Source organism: Eurypyga helias, unplaced genomic scaffold (genome assembly GCF_000690775.1).
Source record: "Eurypyga helias isolate BGI_N326 unplaced genomic scaffold, ASM69077v1 scaffold13447, whole genome shotgun sequence".
Classification (NCBI taxonomy): domain Eukaryota; kingdom Metazoa; phylum Chordata; class Aves; order Eurypygiformes; family Eurypygidae; genus Eurypyga; species Eurypyga helias.
The window spans coordinates 114923-137306 of NW_010259897.1; the positions used below are offsets into that span (position 1 = coordinate 114923).

The following is a 22384-nucleotide window of genomic DNA, read 5'->3' on the forward strand; positions in this document are numbered from 1 at the left end:
GAATGGATTGGAGATGATTCTAGAACAATCTAACGAGCTCTGGTTCCATCCGTGTACTACGACCCAGTGCAGGATGCCTGAATCAAAGCAAATGGACTGATTCTGGTTCCAGTTACACCACAGTAAGTCAGAAGTAATGCCACTGAACCCAGCAGAAGTACAAGTGATAGTAGTCCAGAAACATCTAGGCTTTGTTTTAAACCACAGCTTTGAATAAATTAATTTTTTATCCTAATTATATTTTAGCTAGGAAGATTAAATGGGAGTTTGTGTCTACATGAGTTTTAGAGACTGGAGATGAGGGGTCTACTGGATCCAGCATGCTGCTCGGAATGAGAAGGGAAAACAAGGAAAATTTGTTGAGTTTTTCTTCCTTCCACTTCCCTAGCCTAAATGTATTATACAAAAAAACTAAAAATCAGCCTGAGAAATAAGAGCATTATTTGCTGCCAAGTCCTGGCTTGCCATAATTCTCAGGTTAGATTGTCTCAAACAGCTCACAGTGATTTTTTTTTCTTCCTCCATCCTTTGTTGTCAAGAAGCTCTCGCACACCTAAGCCCCCAGCAGCTATTACAGTGCCCAGACACGTGGAATTCCCCCATCAGCCACTGCCCAGGTTGTGCACTGAGGCCTGGCCCAGCACCATTAAGCGCTGGGCAAACTGATAAATTCAGTCACCCATTCAGTACGGTCTGTTTGATTGTGGCTTCTGCACGCTGAAGTGGAAAACACAACCCCAAAAACTTCTCTCCCCCACATTAGGCTGAAGAGTTGGGAGTTTACATGCTGCTCCTCCAGATTCCTCCTGTTCTTCAGACACATCCCATCGCAAAAGTGAGATGACTTAAGGGGCCTTTTGAAAAAGGAGGAGAGCCACTACCTTGGGAGATTATTCCTCAAACACGTAAAGAACTGTAACATATTTTCAAGTGCTAAATTTAGGTGTTCCACAAGCCTTCCCCCTGCACTTCTGACCTCCTTGGTAGATTAGGCAGGCAGTACACAAGGGTGACAAACTGCAGAGAATCTCAGCAGCCGAGCTGCTACAGTTCAGCTATCACAACCAGCAAATGCGCTCTCCTTTCAGCTACCATTCCCAGTCTATGCTCTGCCAGCTCTCTAAGCCTGCCTTCTATTAACTGAGATCAGTCAATCCCACAGCCATCCCGGTTTTAGGATGCACCAGACACATGGTTTGCAGGAGCCCAAGCTCCATCCTTAATCCTATGGGACCAGCCATGATTTGAGTTTAATAATGAACATGGGAACAGCTCTGTGGGCCTTTATTTACCCAAGGCTTCTAAATAAAAAGGTAATGGCCGCTAGATCTTGTTAGTTTATAAACAGCCCTTTAAGTTCATGAAGCAGGAGGGAAGCTGTTGTGTTGAGCTTCCTTGGAATATAAATGGGGATTAAAAGAAATAAAATACAGTAAATGAAAAAAAAAAAAAGCCACAACTCAAAAAACAGAAGCCTTTTGTCCTTTTTCTACTGCCAGAATAAAAAAGCACCAACAGATACACAGAATTTTTGTTCCTTCACTTGAAACAGAAGATGTATCACTGCATTATTTGCTGATCCCATTTTCAAATCTGGCATTCTGGTGAAATACACAACTACTCAAAACCTGGGAGAAGGGAAAAAAATTGCTGGCAGCTTTTATTTTGTCCAGAACTGGTGGCTCAATAATTATAAGGCAGCTGAAACTCACAGGAGCCACTCAGCAGTGCGCTAGGACACCGTTCTTCCGTGCCAGCAAGAGCTCCAAGTGCAGAGAGCTTTCCCAGCAATTAGGCACCATTACAGTCTACAGAATGATCGCACTAGAATTTCTCTGATAATCTTTTAAGATCAAAAACTGATTCAAAGAAAAAAAAAAATCAACAGTTCTTTTTGGCTCTGCATGAGGCTACGTGAGCAGCGAAGAACTGGCTTTCCCCAAATATTAGAAAAAATAAAATGCCCTACTCCTAACCAGATTTTTAATTTGGGTTCTCTTCTGTAGTGTGTAGCTGCTTGAATTTTGCTATTAAACTTGCAGGCACTGGCTGCAGAGAAAATGTAATTACACCTCCCTGCCTCTCTTGCGCTCTGGAAGGAGGATTTTTTTCTTTTTCTTTTTTTTTTTTTTTTGACTGTTCCAATTTATTCCGAGGGCTCAGTAAGATTATGAGGCAACTGCAGCAACAGTCTCTAAGCAGTGGCCAACACAGCAAACTTTTGGGTTTCTTTTGGAATCATGAACAGTTTCACACTCACTACTGTATTTTTTCTAGAATTAGTGTTTTCAAATACAATTTAAAACCCACATATATATTCTTGTCTGTGACACAAACCAAAATTACACCTAAAAAAAACCAGGCCAGGAAAGGCCAGCCCCTACCTACACTCCCTTTCATCCCTGCCAGAGATACAATCCCCTTTTAGAAGGTGCCTGTTGAAGAGATCAGATTATTGGTGTGTTTGCAAGTTTTAAGAAAGCTGAAACATCATCTCAAGGTGGGTTTTTTGTTGTTTGGTTTTTGTTGCTGTTGGTTTTTGCTTTTGGTTGTTTTGGATTTTTTTTTGGGGGGGGGGTTGTTTTGGTTTCTTTAAAGGGTGGGAGGAGAGGGGGCAAATCAGTAAATCAGCAGTTTTACTAAGCAAATTCCCCCCCTCATGGATGGAAGTAAGTATTTAAGCAATCTTTGGCAGAAAGCAGAATTGCACTGTGAGTCAGGGAGCTGATTTCAGCTGGAATGTGAGTGGTCTAAATGCAAATTTCCCTGAAATAAACATAATGGGACATTAACTCCTTCTTTACCTTATTCATAAGAAAATAAAATTAAAATAATAGCCTTGCCTTTCCCGAGGGCACACATTTAATTTTAAAGTCTCCTTCTTTTAGCCATCTGTAGTCCTGAATCTGTTGGAAGAATTTGCAAAGCAAACATTCACAAGAAGATGAGGAAACCTGTGTCTGCAAAAATAAAATCTACTGTTTGTCTTTGGTAGAAAATGTCCAGGACCGTGACAGGAGATTGCTTCCATCTCAGCTAGTTTCTTAGTTTTATGCATCAGAAAAGCAAACCAAAATACTCTCAAACTGAATTCCAACAGGTATTGCTTTAGTTGATTTGTCTCACAGTACCCAAGGTCATGTCACAAATCAGACATTCTGCTTTGAAGAACACTCACACACCCCTCCCTCCAGCGTTGTATGTGACAGGATTTCTCTGCGTGGTCTGGACTCTGGCTGAAAACACTGGCTCCCCGTTACCGAAGACACAAATATTTCTTCCTGGTCTTCAGCGGATGCACGGACAGAACAGGCAGGAGCTGCGGCTCAAACAGGCTACTTCTGCTCTACTCTGAGATTTCTGTTTTCTCCATATACTAGCTGCAAACTCCAGCAGTAATCTGCACAGTCCTAGGGTATCCTTTAAGGTGTATAAATTTAAAACAATGTACTATACATCACCCAATAGAAATTTTCCCTTTAACACTTAAGGCAGCATCAAACGACTGATTTTAAATAAACTATAAATATGTTTTCCTTTGCTTTCTGGCAGTCCAAGGGTTAAGGGTCTTCTGTTTGTTTCAGATTTTCTTTCTTATTGTATACTTTTTGGGGCAGGTTAAAAAGGCTTATGGCTTCTTAAGGCCAGGTAATAAATTTGAGGCCTAACTTGGTATCCTGTGGTAAAAATAAATGTAGCCCAGGTCTTTGGGAGGTCGTTCTGAGGCACAGACTCTAAGGTCATTGTAGATCACCCATCTGAAATGAAAACAAGATCAATTACATCCCATGAATATAAAAACCATCACAAGTTTATCATGGACTTCTCAGATCCAAACTTTAAAGAGCTTAAAATCTAAAATTAGGCACTGCAACAAGAACAAAAGACCAGAGAAACAGCCAAAGCGGGTTTACTGGCAGAGTCAGGAACTGAAGAGGGACATGCAGAGGAATGAAGTCACAATTAAACTGAAGGAAAATCAGGCATTCCCAAGGCCAAATAATAGGCACAAAGCAACATCACAGCCAAGATCAGCACTGCAGTACTGGCAATACTAGTATCAGCCCATAGTTTGATGGGTTTCTATTGGTGGGGAATGAAAAAAGTTTGGGGAAGCTCAGGTAAACAAAGAGGGATACAGAACTGATGCCCCCAGATGAACAGAGGTTTGGAACAGCAAGCACAGGAGAGCCCATGATACATTTCAGCACAGACCCCAGCAGAATCAAACTGACTCAATCACATCTGCAGTTGGTCACAATCTTCATTTCTTTGGTGGGAAATGTATACATGGTGATGACACGCATGTTTTGTCTGCCATGAATACACACACCACCCTCTACAGATGCATGTTTCAACGAAAACATTTGCTCATCCTTGTGTGTCTCTCCCAATTCCACTCACCTTCCTTCTTTTTTGAGATGACAAACATAGTGGCCACTCATTGTGGATGTTCCCATATGGCTGATGAACCCAAACAGCTCGTATCCTGTTTAAGAAATATGAATGGCAACGTAAGTCTTTTGTTGCTAACACTGCAGTATGACTCCAGGGGAAGCTTGCTTTCTCTTAGTGGAGAAGCAGCTAAGCGTTCCTAACTCAGACTGTGCATCCCCAAGCACAGCTGCCGTTAAGACTGCAGCATATTCTCCCTTTAACTACTGGTCAGATTCACTATCAAACATCAATCCAAATCAAACCCACATAGATCTGTGCACATAAAGCTGTGATCATAGCCCCAGATTCATTCCTAGTTCACAGAGAGGATGGCAGAAAGTGCCAGATGTGAGGTTCGTTGTGTACATAAATTGGCTGTAAGTGTAATCACAGATCCCCTATAAATAAAGCAAAAAACCCAGAAGTTTAAATTTCAGCAGCCCATGAAAGAGAGGACAGGAAAGACACCTTTTCCTTTGAGGACAATTTTTGTGCTTAGAGTCTCTGGAGAACTCAGCATTGGTTCTTGCTCCCCACCCATTCATGCCATTCACCCAGATTACCATCAAAAGTGAAAGGGTACCTTCTTTCAGGATATTGCATAAGGACAGGGGCCTGGATTTTGGTGGAGAGGGCTTTCTGGAGCCATTTTACAGTATCATGTTGGTTATCAGGATTTCAGGCACTCAGTAAATGGTCTCAGTCTATAAAGGCTAAGTACCACAAAAAATAATTACTCCAATTTTTTTATTTAAAATCTAAAGACAAACAATGTTTCCCATGTCTCCAAGAGACTTAAGATTGGTCTTTATAACATCAGAAACAAAGAAATTAACGTTCTTTTATAATTCCACAGGGGAAAAAAAAAAAGGGGGTTTTTTTTGGTTTTTTTTTCTTTTTAGAAGACCACTACAGTCAAAATCAGAGGTACAAGTTTGTAACATACTACAGTTGTTAGAACTGATCACTAAAGACCCTTCATAAACGTTATGTGGTATCCTCAGGTTAGAAACACCACTGAGCTTTTTGTACTCTACCGCTTTTACACTTAAAATAGGTTCTTTGCCTACTCCCCACCTTTGGCTGCTGCACGTTAGCCCCACCTTGTGGTTTATTTGCCAGTAGCATGACAGGATCCCAGTACATGCAGGATGGCAGCTACGCCTGCTGTATTTACAGTAAGGAACTTGGCTGGAGGGATCCCATCAGACCACAGGAGGGCACAAACTCAAGTGGTCCGTAACAGCAGTATTATCTTTAGGTTGCTCGGCCTCTGAAGATTTAAACATTCTACCTTTTCTTTGCCTTTTTATCTTACAGCAACAAAACAAAAAGTAAAGCTAGGCCAGGAGAGACATATGCTGTGGCAACAAGAAACTTGGACTCTGGTTATTCATTGATTCCAGGGAGTTTTCTGAGAAAACACAGTCCACAGAACTTAGCAGCCCCACAGGGCTGCACTCAGCCCCAGAAGCAAGATTGGAAGTAAATTGCCTGGATCATGTCCAAAATACCACAACAACTACTTTCAAAATATAAAGAAGGTCTATGAATGGTGTAGGTGTTATGCAACAACAAGACAGCCAGTTCCAAGAGAACTTACTTCCAGACCCATCCTTGATCCTGGGTCCTTCCGACCCTGTCTCTGTAAGGATATTGGCATTAGCATTGTTTGTCATATTCATCATGTCCAAAGCAGGCTCACTTTCTTCCTCAAGTTCAGGGCGGCTGAAGATCCATTCCAACGCACGTTCCAAATTACTGTTCTGTGAGGCAAACAAGAACAGAGCAGCCTTTAATGGATTCTCTAGCATCGTGCTACCACTCCTCAGTCTTTGAACAGAGTAAGGATCATGTTCAACAGCCCTCCAAACTTCTACAAGACATACCCTACCTACATGGAAAACAGAATTCAACGTGCACTCTGCGGAACCTTGACAGATGGAAACGGAATCCTCCCACAATTAATCCCCATAGCCCCCAGGTTCTCATCTCAAAGATGCACAGTCTTTAGGCATCCAGTTTGGTGCTCAACAGATGGTCAGTTTTCCTCACCTTCCTCCACATTTTAACATTCATGGGAAATGCAAAAACCAGTTTCCCCACTCTAACGCAGACAAGTCAGGCAGCCCACGCTTTGCCAGAACAGTAATCCATGTGCATCTCCACCAGCTGGATTTTTATACGCACGGTTCAAAGGCATCTGAGCATGCACGTGTACTAAGCGCAGAATATGAAACTAAACCCAAGTGCTACCAATAACTCATGGCACTCACTGTTGCCTTCAGTGCTTGAATTGCTAGATTCCTTTGGAAGCCCATGGAAATTATAATTGCAACCATCTCTTCAGGAGGTTGGTTGTCTAGCCCAACAGCTCCAAATGCAGCTGCTCCACTGGAAGCAACTTCTCCAAATGCAGGTATGACCAGTGGCTCAGCAAAATCTGGAATGAACAAAGAAACATTCATAATTTTGTTCTTTTGCCCCACTGAATTGGAAAGTCAACAACACGCAAACAAACAACAAACAGGACCTCAAAAGCAGTCCTGAAATCAACTTTGGGACTTAGATGTGCGGAAAGCCTTAAAAACAAGATGAATGTGCACAGTACAAAATATCTAGGTGGACAAACTCACACTGAGCAGGCTGGAACAGCTTGGCACATGACAGAAATGAAACAACTGCAGGGAAGTAACCGAGACTGGTATGGAAGCAAGGACGGTACCAGAAGAGTAGACAACCCAGCCAAAACATGTATAGATGTAAAATGAACTGGCTCCAGAGTTGAAATATGTCAGTTATGCCCAAGTGAAACTCATTCCCCATTTATAAAAGCAAAAAGCCCACAGTGAAGTGTAAACTCAACCAAATCTGAAGTTCCTGGCAAGGGAGTGCTCAGGTATACTCAGTGCTGAATCAGGGCTCCAAACTTTGCATGGATGAAACATAGGAAGTGGAGAACATCTAGCAGCCCTGTTTATCAGTACACAGCCCAAGTTCTAGGTACAGCATGAATGCTCCAGACTGAGCTAGAGAAGGCTGATATGCAAGAAAAGCACCCGGACCACAAGACTGTTTGTACTTACACTTCATCACAAGTCAGCTTCCCCCTTAGCAGCACGGACCTAGCCAAAGGGTGGAAAACAAGAGGTGGCCCACACCATCAGTGAGGACAGGAGAGTGTAATTCTGGTGTACCTTAGGTTTGTCATCTTCTTCTAGGCAGAGGATGCCACATAATGGTCAAGATCTACATATCCCAGGAGCAGCTAAGGAAAATTCACACACACCTCCAGGTTCCCTGGGGTGGGGAAGGGGGGCATTGTTTCCCTGTCACACACTACAAAATCTACTGACTGCCAATATACACAACCAGGAGCTGAGTTTAACTTGCATCTTCCAATCACTGACCTGGTTCTTCCATGTGTGCGATGATCCAGTTGAAAGCAACTTCAGCACCCAGATTGCCTGTATAGTACACAGCTTTCCGACACGCTTCCAAAGGAAAACCCATCTCGGCGAGTTGCATAACTGAAGACTCATCAACATCTAGAGCTACAAGAAAGGACCTTCTAAAACATGAAAGCCTAATTTCACCCACTGTGTAGGATTTCTTACTGTTATTCACGGTGTCACATATTACAAGTCATATCTCTTGTATTTGTTTTAGTACTGCAGTAAACCCACACCCGTTAGGAAACGGCCTTGTACAAAGCATTATAGTATTTGTTATGGATTACTGGTAATCTTTTGTTGCAGTAATCTACATAGATCCTTAAACCTTGGTGAATTCCTACAGGACTTCACTTATTAAAAAAAAATTCACTGCTGGATTTCAAGGGGTGAAGAAGTCAGGTGCTGAGCTTAGCTAGACGTGGCAGCCAAAAGCAATCACTTCTCAAAAACACGATCTTGAAGGTGAGAGAAACCACGGCTGTGGGATCTGGCAGTCTCCAGTTGAACTCCGTCTCTGAATGACAGGGCCTGACAGCTTCCACTGGGGTCGGAGTCCACAGGGAACCAGGATCAAGCAGCTGTGGCCCCCAGAACGGCATATCCTGCTGATGAACAGCAGATAGAGGAGCAGCTCATATTCTGGCTACGCTGATGCTCCTACAGTCCTGCACACATGCACGTAAATGCTGAACAAGTACAAAAATCAGCTGCTGTTTAGAAGCATGCAGGGCAGTACTCCATGCATCTTTATGAGGATGCAGAAGCCATTAGCTGAGCAAAAACATGACAATTCATCAAGCAGCTGAAATACCGGTCTCAAAAATGAGATACATACACTCCACAAAATGGTTCGACATACGATCTGAAAATTGAGATAGAAAAAAAAAAAAGAAAAAATAAGGAAAAGGACTTAACTAAAGGCTAAGTAGATCCATATGGAAAAAAATAATTCCATGTTTTCAAAGGTATAGAAACATTTGACCTCATACAGGCAGGGCATGTTCATCCTTACACCCCTGATGTTTTTGCCATGAAACAGACCAGCGAGAGTTCTGCCCAGCAATTTCCCCAACTCAACTCAGAGCAAAGCATCACTGGTACGATAAACCAGGAGGAAATGTAGCTGATGGCTGACCTAAAGCAACATCAGCAAGAACCTATTTTGCTATCAACAAGGTACCATCACCCATGCACTTAAACTAAAAATAGGTCAGTCCATTGAGCAAGAGGATAAAAAAAGAATAGGCCTCAGAAAGAAACCTTCAGATAAGGAACAAAAATAAAACCTTTAGGGAACCGAATTTTGCCACAGCCTTTGCTCTGACACACAATTTCAGGTGCTAGCTTCCTTTCATGTGCATACAGCTTGCTATTACACCACCACTATTATAAATATCCATGCAAACAAGGCACCCAAACTTCAGTCAGCTTGAGGAAATTGCAACAACCTGGGTCTGAGGTCACACTGTAAAAACATGATTTTACTTGCTATAAATCACTTCATCATCCAGAGAAACCCTGGGAATGAGGAAGCAGGATATTCTCATATTCTTGTTTCTGAACTTTAGGGTAAAAGAAACAGTCTTCAGTCACAGAAGCACAGAGCTGCTTTGTTGTTCATAGCTCCAAAAGGCAAAACTTAATAAGAATCAGTGTGTGCTAAAGGGAACGGGGAATACAGGAGAGAGTCAAGAGAGAAGTAGTCAGTAAATACCTTTTGGGTCATGAGGAATGATAATGGGAGGAGCAATGTCTGGAAGTTCCTCTTCTCCTGGTTGGAGGCCCCTGGCCCGAAGATGGTTAATATCTAAGAAATCTGGCATGTCTATAGAAACATCTACAAAAGCAGAGAAACAGGCTGAGCTGATGAATCCAGCAAAATGACCTCGTGGTGCAATCTATCCCTTCAGAGAGGGGACTCTGCTACTCAAGACACAAATACAGCTGAGATTCTGCTCCTGAAAACGGTTGTTTGAGAAATTCGGAACACTAAAGCACAATTTAACTAGGAGGTCAGACCACATAACATTGTATTTTAAGTCTACGTACCCCATGAATTGGTTTAATTTGTCAGAAAAGAAGATTCAGTTAGGATCTTCACAGTATAAATTTGAGACTCAAGCCAGGTCCTCATTAGAGACCACAGCACATACAACTTATAGATTATCTTGGATAGAATGAGAACAAGGTAGACATAAAAGGCACATACCAAGCTTTTTAGGTATCCAATCAAGGCCAAAGGTGAATTTCTTTATCTGCACCACTAAGTACTCAGGAAATGAAGCAAAACGAGATGTCCTGGGAAGCACAAGAAGTACCATTCAGTGAAACAAGGCAACAAAATCACAGACAGCATAGATGTCAGTACCTCATGCACACTGAGATGAGTAACTTTAGCCCTGAGCGAGGTGAATAGTGATGGATTTTATAAACAAATCTCACAAGAAGTTTTCAAGCACAGTGGAGAAGCATGGCAGTAGCTTTATATGCATTCATATCCTGACTGTCAGCCCAAACCCTTGCAGACAATTCAGCCTGTAAGGAGATTGTAGAAAGCAACTACAAGTAATATTAAACTTGCTTACTCAAGTTGTTCTCAAGTTGAATGTCAGGAAATGACATATTGGCAAGAACTTCAGGGCATGGGCTTAAAACACAACTTGGACAGAATGGAGTACCAATTAAATCTGTATTTTTTCACTCCCTCTCTATTAACAGTAGCACGGTCCATGAGGTATCAGTTCACCTATAAAGCATTTCATTATGCAAAGATAAGAAACCTGTTTAGTTTCTCACATGCAAATGCTATATAAAAAAACCTACATGATATTCTTACTGAGCTACTATGATCTTTATCAAAATAGAGGATGACTCTTGAGTTTAAGGGGATCCCTGATATTTGGTCACTTAGTGAAATGAAGAGGTTTAATCTTGAACACAATGTAATGTTATACGTACCGCCATTCTCCTTCTCTATGCTCCCATTTTTCCCACATTTAATCTCCTGCATCCTTCCCTTTATCCTCCATTGACACATACCATCCTTTCTTCTAGTTCACCTAACTCTGGGTAAAATACAGCAAATGCATCATAAATCTAAGGCCTTCCTAACATTCTATAAATAACCACTCTCTAAATTCTTATTAGCGCCACCTTGCAATTTTAGTAACTTCATCTGCAGCACCAAACTTCTGAATTTTAAACAGCAAACTATTCTTCACCCTTCAATGCTTTTAAAGACCATGGGGATGAAGAACAGCTAAATTACAAATTAACCCTGGATCTATTTAAAGACTAGAATGTTCTTCTAACATGTTCACTGTTAATACAAAAAACCTTTCGATTTCTGCTGCAGTTTTCTCCACTAGGTGCACTCATCTCCCAGTTTTCAGTACAATGTCAGCAAAACTGAACCTAACACAGCAATGAGTCATTGATATGTTAAGCGATCTAAAAATAGAAGGTACCTAGCCACAGCCAGTTCCAGAGCCCAGTTTTCAACCACTCCTTACTGCTGACATAGAAATGGAACTGTGTAAGAGATTAACTCTTGTTCTCAGCAAGAAATACTGCCCCTGAAAATTGCACTGATCTCTACCTGCCGTCCTAGTTCTTCTTAATGCCTTTTTAAGCCCAAAATGTTCTTGGTTCTTTTATCTACCTGACTATAAACACACAAGACAGGTTCCTTCTTTTCTATGTTCACCTTGCCTCATGGCTCCATGTAAGTGACAGCAAACTTAACAGATGAAACGAAACATTGTAGCACAAAGATGATGGGTCGGAATCCAAACAAACAGTAAGTAACAGAAAATGTAACAACATAAGAAAAACACAGTTTTCAGCACAGCACTTCACAAGTGCAAAAATTTCCACCCAGCAGAAGAACTTTCTCACAAGAAACACAACCTTCCCTTACTTCACTCTGTTTAGTTGCCACACAATGCCCTTCAGTATTTTTAGTAAATGAAGACACCAAGAAGCCAAGCACAGGGATCCAGACTGTATCTCCGACCACTAGTTGATATACAGGATCTGCTTTTAAAATGTACGCAGACAACTAAGCTGCAAGTATCTAAAGTTCAAACTCTTAACAACCAGACAGCATCACCTCTTGGGTGTGACAGTTGAGGACAATTTCTGCTCAACTGCTCATTACAACTCTCCTCAGGCCTGACCTGCACATTACATTCCTGAGCCCCAGCACGAATACAACGCCAAAGTCCACTAAGCCTTTGTGTCCTTCTCTCCGCATCATGTCCAGGTAGCAAGATAAGCACAGAGCACGACCATATAGTTTTTTAATAAGCAGCTAGAGACACACTTACTTAACTCCTGCAGATTTTGCTTGAAGGGCACTGCTCCAGAAATCCTCTACATTGCTTGGTTCGGAGAAGGCCTGCAGACATGCACTAAATGGGATCTTGGCACGGACAAGCTCTGGTGGAGGTCTCCTTGCAGCTTCTGCTTCTCGCCTCTTCAATTCATAGGCAATTAATTCATCTGAGAAATAGACATGACACTAAAAGTTAAATGAACATTGTTGTGGTTATGATGTCCCTCACCAGTCATTCTTCCGCAAGTTTTAGCAATGCCAAAACCTACATAGCAATAGAACTTTTACATGGCTCTAACTAAACAGCAAATCCTTTTGTCTGCACTGCGGTCAGGAGCTACACTTACCACATCTCCTCTTTCTTTATTTTTTGTAAGTATCTGTTTATTTTTACAAGATATTCATTAACTAGTATGTTCAGTTTCTGTTTTAAAACTAAAATGTTTTTATATACTGGTTCATTGTCCAGGACAAAGGAAATGCAATCCTAATGGAGATCTTTGGGCACACACACAAAAACCAAGGGTAAATAAATTGTACTACAACTGGTGTGGCACATCAATGGGTCAAATCCAGGGTAAGGTTAAACCATATATCTCTGACATCTTTATCATACGAACTGTTACCACTCTTGGTGCTATATTGCTGAGTGGTGACACTTAATGCTGGTCCCACGTGTAAGAAGAAATCTGTCTGAAAACTTGCCAAGAGTATCCAGGTAGAATCCTTCTTCCCTAAAAATATAAGCAGGGACAGCAAAGCCACAATCTGCTGTGTGTTTAAAATCTCCTTTAAAGAAAACTAAGTCAAGTAATTTGCCCTTGATCAGTTCATTGGTTTGATTCGCCACATGGCCTTGAACCATGGGAATGCAGTGAAAACTGCATTCCCTCATGGTTGAGATAGTCAGTCAGTCAATGGACCAGTTTCTTTCTTTACCTTTGTTTGTTGCTGCCTCCATGGCAACAGGTAACTGCATGATATAGTCCACCCTTGCCGTGTAGCGGACCTTTCTGGACTGGCAGCATTGTGTGCGCTCTTCCACCAGGAACCGGAAAACATCGCTAGGGTTTTCTGAACCTACAGGGTTCCTCTGAAAGGAATATTGGATCCAATCATTTAAGTGACAATCGTGAAAATTACCAGAGAAGCCAAAGGCTGCTGGTTGTTTTACAGCAAGCACGGGGGCACCAATTGTGCACTCAGACCTGGCTGCATCTTACTGCATGCAGAACTCTTGCACCCTCAGAGTATCCCACTGAAGTCCCCAGTGTCCACATACACAGCAGGACCTTTCTACACATAACAGCTTGCAGAGGATGTACCTAATGAACCTGACTGAGTCAAGGTGAGCAGAAGGAGGTAGGAAGGTGGCAGGTTACAATAAAGACAGAAAGCTCAGGTAAATAACATGAGGCATCCTCTCAGCAAATAGAATTGCTCCTACCATTCCGAATCTGCACTGAAACAGAACAAGCAACTTGTATCTCTCTATCCAGATGGGAATGTCATACAAATAATATACGTCCTCGTTATTGTTCACATTAACGTCTATTATGAGGTAAAAAGCAAAAATGTCTTCTAACCAGCCTATAATCAGTACATGTGTTTTGGGATGTGGAACATTATGCATGCAAATGTAAATAACTTCATCTAGACTGTAACACATTCATAAACACCATCGTTTCTTGGGGAAAATGGGAACAAGAGAGAGGAAGGATGGAAAATAAAAGAAATGTTTTAAATCAAAACTGCATGTATTTGTAAATTTTCTTTCCAGAAAGACAGCATTAAAATTCACAGTACTGATTCTTTTACACACAGCGTTGAGCTGGAGCTGAGTGCGACTAACATTATATACAGAAACACTCAACTGACAAATAGCCACTTTGCTTTCAACAGGGGAGTCCTTCCTACTGCGATGATTCAGTGACATACAGCTGGGGTTTGTAAAAGAACTGGACATGGTAATTAATTTGCTCCCAATGATGATATAATTGGGAATAATAATAATAATAGTGATGATAATACCCAATTCATTAACATTCTAGGACAGACTTCAATACGGTAAACAAAAGGATAGCATGCAATCACAAGACGAACAGCAATTTAAAAGGACAGTCACATATGTTTATAAATCTTAGAGCCTGTGCAGTGATGCTTCACCACTCTACAGCTCTTGCAGTTATCAGCAGCAGCACTGGCTCTGTGTGTGGTCATGCAAGAGTCTTAAGTAAAGAGAAAGGAGACTTAAAGAAACAAAAGTTTCTGAAATAAAATACATTTAAAGTAGTGCCATTTTCTACATATCCAAGGCTAAAAAGCATATAATAAAAAAGTGAGCCATTCATAACAGCTCTGCCTTTGCTGTCTAATATAACCAGGGAAAAGAAGTAATAATTCAGATTTTCTCACCTCTACTAGATTTATAAGATGTAGGAAAAATTCCTGTGCGTCTTGTTGTCTATTAGAGGAAAATTCTGGGTGGACTTTACTTATAAAAGCCTTAAACATTTGAGGAGATATTCCATTGTGTTGAGGCTAAATAAAAGAAAGAGAAATGTTTTAAAGAAGTATTTTTATTAATTCCTGAAGCAAGTATCCCAAAGTCACTCCACTGGCCCTACCTATGCCCCATTTCTGCCACTGGAGAATATAGTTTCAGTTTCATCTGGTTTTACATTTTAATAAAAAAGGAAAGAGTCCTGAAACATGATCTGGGGGTTTTAGAATATGTTTTATGACATAGTTCCTATAGTCTTCACTTTATCTGATTTTTCTATGGTTTTTGCAAGTTAGAAGAGGTTACGGAAGGTTTGCCAAAGGTCAATAGTTTTCAGAAAGGCTAAAAGCCTACAGTGTTTTCTAACATTTGACATACCTTTCAGGCCCCTTGTTCTACCTAAAAGTATGTGGGCACTGAAGCACTTTGGTGTATCAGCTAGCAGTATTAATCAGGACAAAACCTTTCCAGAGATCTCTCCAGAGAACTAATGTGTGCAGCATGCACTCCCACGTGGGTTGTTAAGAACAGACATGAATTTGCAATTTGCAGTTGTTGGTCACATTGAAGGACCATAACGTACTGCCTTTAGCAATTCAGTTACATCTGCAAGAAACTACCCCAAAACCAGAAAATCCCTAGCTTCCAAGAGAGTCCTAGTTATGACTTTCTCACCCTCTATACCACTTTAAGAAGCCTTCCCAACCAACCCAAATTGCATCCTCAAGACAACACTAGCTATTATCCCTTTTAAATAAGAAATTTGAAAGGGTCAGAATCTTTTATTCTGATTTTCCATCATCCTCCATGAGACCAAATAATTTTCAAGACAATCCAAGCAAAAGTGTAGCCTTTAGGATATGTCAGAGGCTGTTAAATACTCAATCTCATTCTTTCCTTCGAGCTGTACTATCACACCAATATAAAAACAGAAAAAGCAGCATGAAATGGAAGGCACATAAAACACACACTGAAAGAGCAATATTTTATTCCTGGTTTCACCAGGGTAAGGTATTCCTAGACACACTGAAATCAGAACCAGACTCTCATTTCTAATGCTTTTCAATTTCTGGCAGTACACCAGCAACTACATTAGGCTAAGATGCTCTTTAAAGGCTCTTGTAAAGAGACAGAGTTGAGACTCTCATTTGCTTGAACAAAGAGATAGTCCAGGGATTTCTGAATCTTGGGTTATGTGTCACTTCAGTGTCCTCAGCTGCCTTTCATCAAAGGTAGGACTGGGAAGAGAAATGCATAAAACAGCTCAAGCTACTACATACCAGGCTTCTTTCTCTGTCAGAAGCAAGAATACACCAGGGTGGCATGCTTGCCCTGATGTAGAATGCAATGAGTTTGGAATGAAGGCTCGTTTCTATCTTTTTGCTCAGCCATTTGAGCAGGGAGAAGATAAGCATGCCATGTGTGACAGTCTACAGGAAAGGATCAGATCTTGCCCTCTGAACTCTTTCTACCTCAAGGACAAGAAAAATAACAGAAGAAATGGCAAAGCTCTAAACAGAAAATCAAGTCCTAACTAGTGACCCTTTAGGCTTTCAGCCTGCTTTAAATGTTCAAGTGGGTCCAAGGAAACTGCTGCTATGGTGAAAAATTTAGCTTCACAGTACCACGAATATTTACAGAATACCCCATCAACAGTTGCAAAACAGTTTAGCTATATATAGACTGTGCTGGACCACTGCAGATCTCTCATGAATGCTTTTACAGGCACCTACTCCCAAAAACTTTGGATGAATTCCAAAGACCCAGAAAGCTAGAGAACTTCTGTGCATATAGGAGGGGAAAAAAAAAAAAAAAAAAGGATAAGAGAAAAAGTAAAATGAATTATTGATTTTATAGACACAAGCAGAAGCACTTGAAAATAATGAAGGCCTACAAACCTATGCAATTATATTTACTATAAATGTCAGTACAACCCTCTGGATGACAAAATACTCTGTGTATGTATACTGGTATTATCATGGGGGAAGACCAAACAAAAAAGTACCCCCAAACCAACAAAACAGATTTGTATGCCTAGGATGAGGGACTGGACTTTCTCATCTTTACTTGATTTTTTTTCCTAAATAAATCTTCAATACAACAAAGGACAAAAGCAGTAAAAGTTATTTCAGATCCTAATACATGCTATGAATTGCTTGATAAGAAAGGCACCTGATGCATGTAACTACAGCTTGACTGAACTGAACTTAGGAGCACCACCAGTATTGTGAAATGCCAGTAGATGGCTACTACTGCCTGACAGAGTTTTATACCATCTGTCATTAAAAAGTTCTTAATATCTCATTGCTAGTAGTGACTACTCAGCTAAACATGGAGGAGCTTTATTCAAAGGGTTCAAATCCCTGAACTGCCAGCACATAGTCCTTCATTTATATCCTGTGTTCAAGGAAGCAGGTCTGTCAGTATACATAATATAATGCAAGGAGTCTGTTGAAATCTATTCCACTATTCCTTAGACACAGTGATGTGTTCATAAGTTTTAAACTTTAAATAAAGGAAACAAGCAGGATTCATTCGTTGCTCCAAAAAAATGAATAGCTACAGTACATAGCAATTACTCAGGAGACACAGGACTTTCAGATCATGCAAATGACTCTATACCAGATGTTCTATCTTTATCCAAAATCTCCTAGGCATTCTGCATTCAGGAGGAGAAATTCTTATATCAATACCTGTTAGATGAAGGTAGCGGAAAATACCTATTTCCATGGAAACTATCACCATGCTTCTGTGGCAGAAGCATGCACGACTATTACTGTGTGCAAAACTACAGCTTAGTATCACACATTCTTTCTCCACAAAGACAGCTCTTTTCTACAGGTAGTATTTTCAGTATTGGTTATCAGTTGACCTTTCATGTCTAAATACCCCATCTGTGAGGGTCTGTGGTTTCACTCCACATGCTGGTTGGGATCACAGTAACAGAGGCTGGCAGGGACACAAATATATTCTAGGTCTAGTTTTCCCAGCATCACTCTAAACAAGAGGCTTCAAGGTAGATAGTTTGAATCGCAAACCAAACCTAAACCAACAGATTCTCTTGGGTAGATAACATTCTCCCAGTAACTAACATTTTGAAGACAACTGTTAATTGGAAAAAACAAAGGCATATCCAAAAGCATTGGTTTGAGCAGAAAAGCAAAATCTGAACTAAACTTCTCACTCTCCAAAGGCTGAAACTTAAACCAAGTAACTAAAAAAGAAGGAACTTTTCCATCTCACTAGTAATCTACTGACAGCTTTTCCTCTTAACAAAAGTAAGCAAGAACAGGTAAAAAGACAAACCACTGAAGCAGGTAGTGCCCGTGGACCTTTTTAGTACAAAACGATCAGTCATGTCTTTGTCAAAATTTATCCTTCCTGCTAAGCTTGACAGACGACAGGACAAAGAATATGAAGAGGTTTCTGATGACTCTGAGAGCGAATGCATCCATTGCTGGATGAGGAAAAAGTACAGGCGGATAAAGACACCAGTCTGTGGATGTTATAATGTCAACACATGCCTTATTGATTTTTGCAGTGTAAGAAAAACATGCAACTTTGCTGTTGCAGAAGAACACCACAAAGGCAATATGAAGATTACAGAACCAACAATACTGGGGTTCTCAAAGCTAGACATTCACTAGGTATTGTGAGCCAAGTATCTGTTTTACTCCAAATTGCTGCAAATTACAGTAAAAATAAAAGGACAATCTCCCACTGGTAACATTCACTACGATACAGAAATAAAATTCTGTATTATAGAAACATGGGGAAAAAGGTTATTTCATTCTCCACTCCCTCTCTCCTTTGTGCCTAGCAAGTTAGCTACACAGCACTTACCCCAAGAATATCTTTGTTCTGAAATTGCCTATTCCGAGAAAGCTGATTACAAGGTTTTTCTATTGTGAATAATTATAAATCATGATATAGTCATTGCTCCCCCCAGGTCGTCCAGCAATTAGAGTTTCAGTTTATATCCAAAACCACATAAACTACTGTGTTTCCAGGACAGATCCCACTGGCACAGACATGCTTCTGCATGGTTTCTGTACCACAAAACACATTAATAAAGTCTCAGTGGACATGGCTCTGCACAGCCCCTCACTCATCTAAGTGAAAGTCTCCAGCACTACAGTCCGGCATTACCTAAACAGTTTCTCCTGAAATCAGGTGGAATGTTGTCAGACACTTCCTGGAAACAACTCTTTAGCTCCTTATCCTTCTTTCTGAAATTTAAAGAGGGCTTGGAAGTTTGTTTCCAAATACTCAGGACTCTATAGATAACTTTATTTTTGTTCCTCAGAGAAGATAAACATGACATGCTTTCACTCATCACTGCAGCAGCAGAATACTTGTATTAGAGCAAACCAATGGTTGCTCTAATGCTTTGCACAAATAGCCCCTGACTAATATATTCCTGACTAGAATCCTGCACATTCCACCTTGCTAAGCATCCCATGCTGGATCCACACGTGTTCTTCAATGCCATGCCCAGCACCTGTTGCCTTTTCTCAGGATATCACTTTTACCTAGTTACCAGGCTGCACAAACTCAGTCAAATACCTTGTGTTCTTCTTTCATCACCTGCTCAATAAGCTCAGATTTCATGGGTGGCTTAGAGTACTGGCCTGAAAGGAGGCCGTGTCCCAATTTAGTCCTGTAGGGAAGAAAGTGGCAGGGTGAAAACAAACATGTGAGAAAAACAGAAAAAAGAAAAAGAGAGATTTTTATTCCAAGCAAAAAGTAGTTTACGGTCTTTGACCCCTTGATGGAACATCATTACCTGCAATTAAGTGGGCAAATCTTCCCATTCTACCTTGTGCCACACCTCACTTGCAAGCCCATGCAGAAGTTTTCTTTTGCCTTGCCATTAAATTATTTAGATTCTATTTAGCTTGCCAAGTAAATCATTGAGAAGCATCACTTACATCTGAGTGTTGAAATCTTGCGTTGGATCAAGAGGAGAGTAGTCAAATATTCGTGGAAGGTTTCCCACATACCTGGGCAGCAAGAGCAAAGCAGGAACATTCAAATATTGCAGTTAGATTTACTCAAGAATGCCCTAACAGATCCTCAGCCCTCAGAAGTTATAGATCAGCAGGCTTCCCCCGTGCTAACAAGTCAAATTTTGCACTGTAACAAGGACTTAATCTGTCCCTGGTGAGTGCTTCTATCATGGAAAAATAAAAGTAAAGAAATTAGGAAATGGACGCTTAAGTGTTGCTTAGAAGCTTCCAGCTATAAAGGATATGGTGCTGTTGTTCATCTGGAATTCACATTCTATTTCTTCATCTTGAAATAGCTGCAGGATGGTGGTGCTCAAAAGCACACAGCTGGCTTGAGAACCACCGCAGCTTCTACTTCTAACCAACATTGCCAGTTTGTATCAGGACCAAAACATGTAAAAAGAATGTATCTATTAAGTTTCTTCAGAGAAACAAAGGCTCACTCCTGACTAATAAACATTGTATACACTGTTCTAGTTAGTTTGCTGTGAAGGGTTAGCAGCACACTACCTGAGCACTGATTCCCTTGAGCATAAGATATAAAAAGGCTAGGTAGCTATGGCCACACTGAAAGAATACATCTATTCTCTGCCTCCTCCCTCTTCCAACAAAGTTCTCCGCTACTTTGTTGATCCAAAGTGCTCCAAGTAACTCCAAGCTCCATGCTGTGGAAAACAACCTCCCTCAGTAAAGTCCATTTTGACATTTTTCAAAAACGGAGGTAGAAAAGCTGCCACTTAATGAAGCTGCAGACTGTACTCCATACGGCTAACAATAAACACACACAAGTTTTCTCCCTCTTCTTCTCCAGAAGGCAATTGCTACAGGAAAACTTGGGAGGCTTTCCCAAATCTAGAAGTCTTACTTCCAGCACACACACTACTACTGCTGTGGAATGAAAGAGTATGCTGAATTTTATTGCAAACCACAGACTGTCCTTCATAAAAACGTTTCACTCCTTGGAGTGATGTGTTCAGTTTTGATCAGTCAGGAATATTTCACCTTCTTCTGTTGTGCTTTTGTCCTTTTACTCTCCTAATTATGCAGTGGAGGAATATGCTCACACTGCCCTTTTCATGAGATGAGATTTTTCTTAATAAGAACTTCAATTAAAAAAAATGCCTCTGACAGTTTCCCTCTTAGCCATACCTGCATGCAAAAAGTGTGTTGCTTTTCACTAGCACGGGTCAATATTGACATGCTTATGCCAGTCCAGTTTTTCACCCAAATGACACTGGAGCAATAGAATAATTCCTGCAGCAATCCCAAGGCATGTGCCAGTACAAAAAACCTAATGTGATACTGATGATACAGAGAGAACAAGAGGCATGTACGTACGTACATAAAAAGCAGACAGAGTGATCAAGTTTACAAGGTGGCACATGATTTCTCACCACTGAATCTGTGATTAAGTTCTGATTTCAAAGGCAGATTGGATTTTGTGCTTCAGCCTTTTCCAGAACAGAACAACAGAGTCATCAAATGCTTTAAGTGGCCACAGAACTGACTGAAAAAGATCTGTTTGCAGGTGAGACAAAAATTAAAATACCATTTTTCTTAGAAAAACACGAGATGGATGCATGAAGCAGCTAGAGACGAGAACTGCTTTGAAGCTACTTACGCTCGCTGGAACTCTGGGATGCTGAAAATGGCTTGCATGACAGCACTGAGGTAGCAGCTATTTCCCAGGTTCTTCATGCCTGTGTATCCTGGGCCATACATGGGCTTAAGTTTCACGCCAGCTTCCTGAATCACTTCCCATTCAGAGACTCTTGGTTTTATATCATTATGTCTCAGCCCGTTCTCTGTCTGAAAGCAACAAGATATTTTAATCTGTTTAACTTCTGCAACAATTATGCCACTGCTATCACCACCAACCTTGTGATCTGTACTCTAGAAAAGAAGAGCCAAACCAATGGGCAAAGAGGTAAATCCTGCATCTAGGGGAGATCAGGGTCAGAAGGTTAGAAGCTTGCTCTTCCAATATATGTCTTAGCTCTTTACCATGGACAACTGGCTCTTTGAGTGTTCCTCGTTGTGACTTGAACCCCAGCTGGAGCATCACTTCTCAGGGCTGTGACCTCAAGCCTCAGTATCAAAACACTACATTTTTTCAGGTTTGATATTCCATTTGTAACAGCCAGGAATGTAACAGCTCCTGTAGAGGCTGGTCCAAGCAAATAAACCAGATGAAAAAGCTGCAGATCCAGTAACTCTTCTTTCAAATGGGAAAAGCCAAAATTTGTGATGCTGTAGATTCTCCCCTTTATGGCTCAGCTTTCAGCTTGTAGGTACATGTCTGGTTCACAGCTCGTAGGTACAGGTCACTACAGTACCATTTACTGCCAAGCACTACTCCACCACTTCTGGTCTGGAGACCAGAGACAACACCAGTGAAACAGCCAAGACTAAGTTAACAGGTTTTCCAGAAAGACCACTCGATAAGAGAGCCTTTTTATTCATGATATTGGCAAGGATATTAGTATACCAAAAATATTATTAGTACTATGAGGGCTTTTGAAACTGCAGTTTAACTATTCTCTATAATTTTAGAGTGATTAGTTCTATCTCCACCTGGACAATGAAATACACTAAACCAGTATCAGGTTTGCTCATTCAGCAGCCCTGAGGAGGAGGAGTTAGG

General features: G+C 40.9%; 1 protein-coding gene across 1 annotated transcript in view; it reads right to left on the reverse strand.

Annotated features, from left to right (window-relative positions):
• Window positions 1–3606: 3606 nt before the first annotated feature.
• USP13 (ubiquitin specific peptidase 13 (isopeptidase T-3)) overlaps window positions 3607–22384 on the reverse strand; it is a 37151-nt gene continuing 18373 nt past the window's right edge. The window contains exons 7-20 of the mRNA XM_010154826.1: window positions 21362–21549; window positions 19663–19734; window positions 19298–19391; window positions 14644–14769; window positions 13168–13321; window positions 12221–12395; window positions 10102–10190; window positions 9607–9729; window positions 8728–8754; window positions 7848–7991; window positions 6714–6880; window positions 6041–6203; window positions 4405–4489; window positions 3607–3758 (exon numbers count right to left, since the gene is read on the reverse strand). Coding sequence (XP_010153128.1) covers window positions 3665–3758; window positions 4405–4489; window positions 6041–6203; window positions 6714–6880; window positions 7848–7991; window positions 8728–8754; window positions 9607–9729; window positions 10102–10190; window positions 12221–12395; window positions 13168–13321; window positions 14644–14769; window positions 19298–19391; window positions 19663–19734; window positions 21362–21549 — 1701 coding nt within the window. The 3' untranslated portion in view covers window positions 3607–3664. The remainder of the gene's footprint in view (window positions 3759–4404; window positions 4490–6040; window positions 6204–6713; window positions 6881–7847; window positions 7992–8727; window positions 8755–9606; window positions 9730–10101; window positions 10191–12220; window positions 12396–13167; window positions 13322–14643; window positions 14770–19297; window positions 19392–19662; window positions 19735–21361; window positions 21550–22384) is intronic.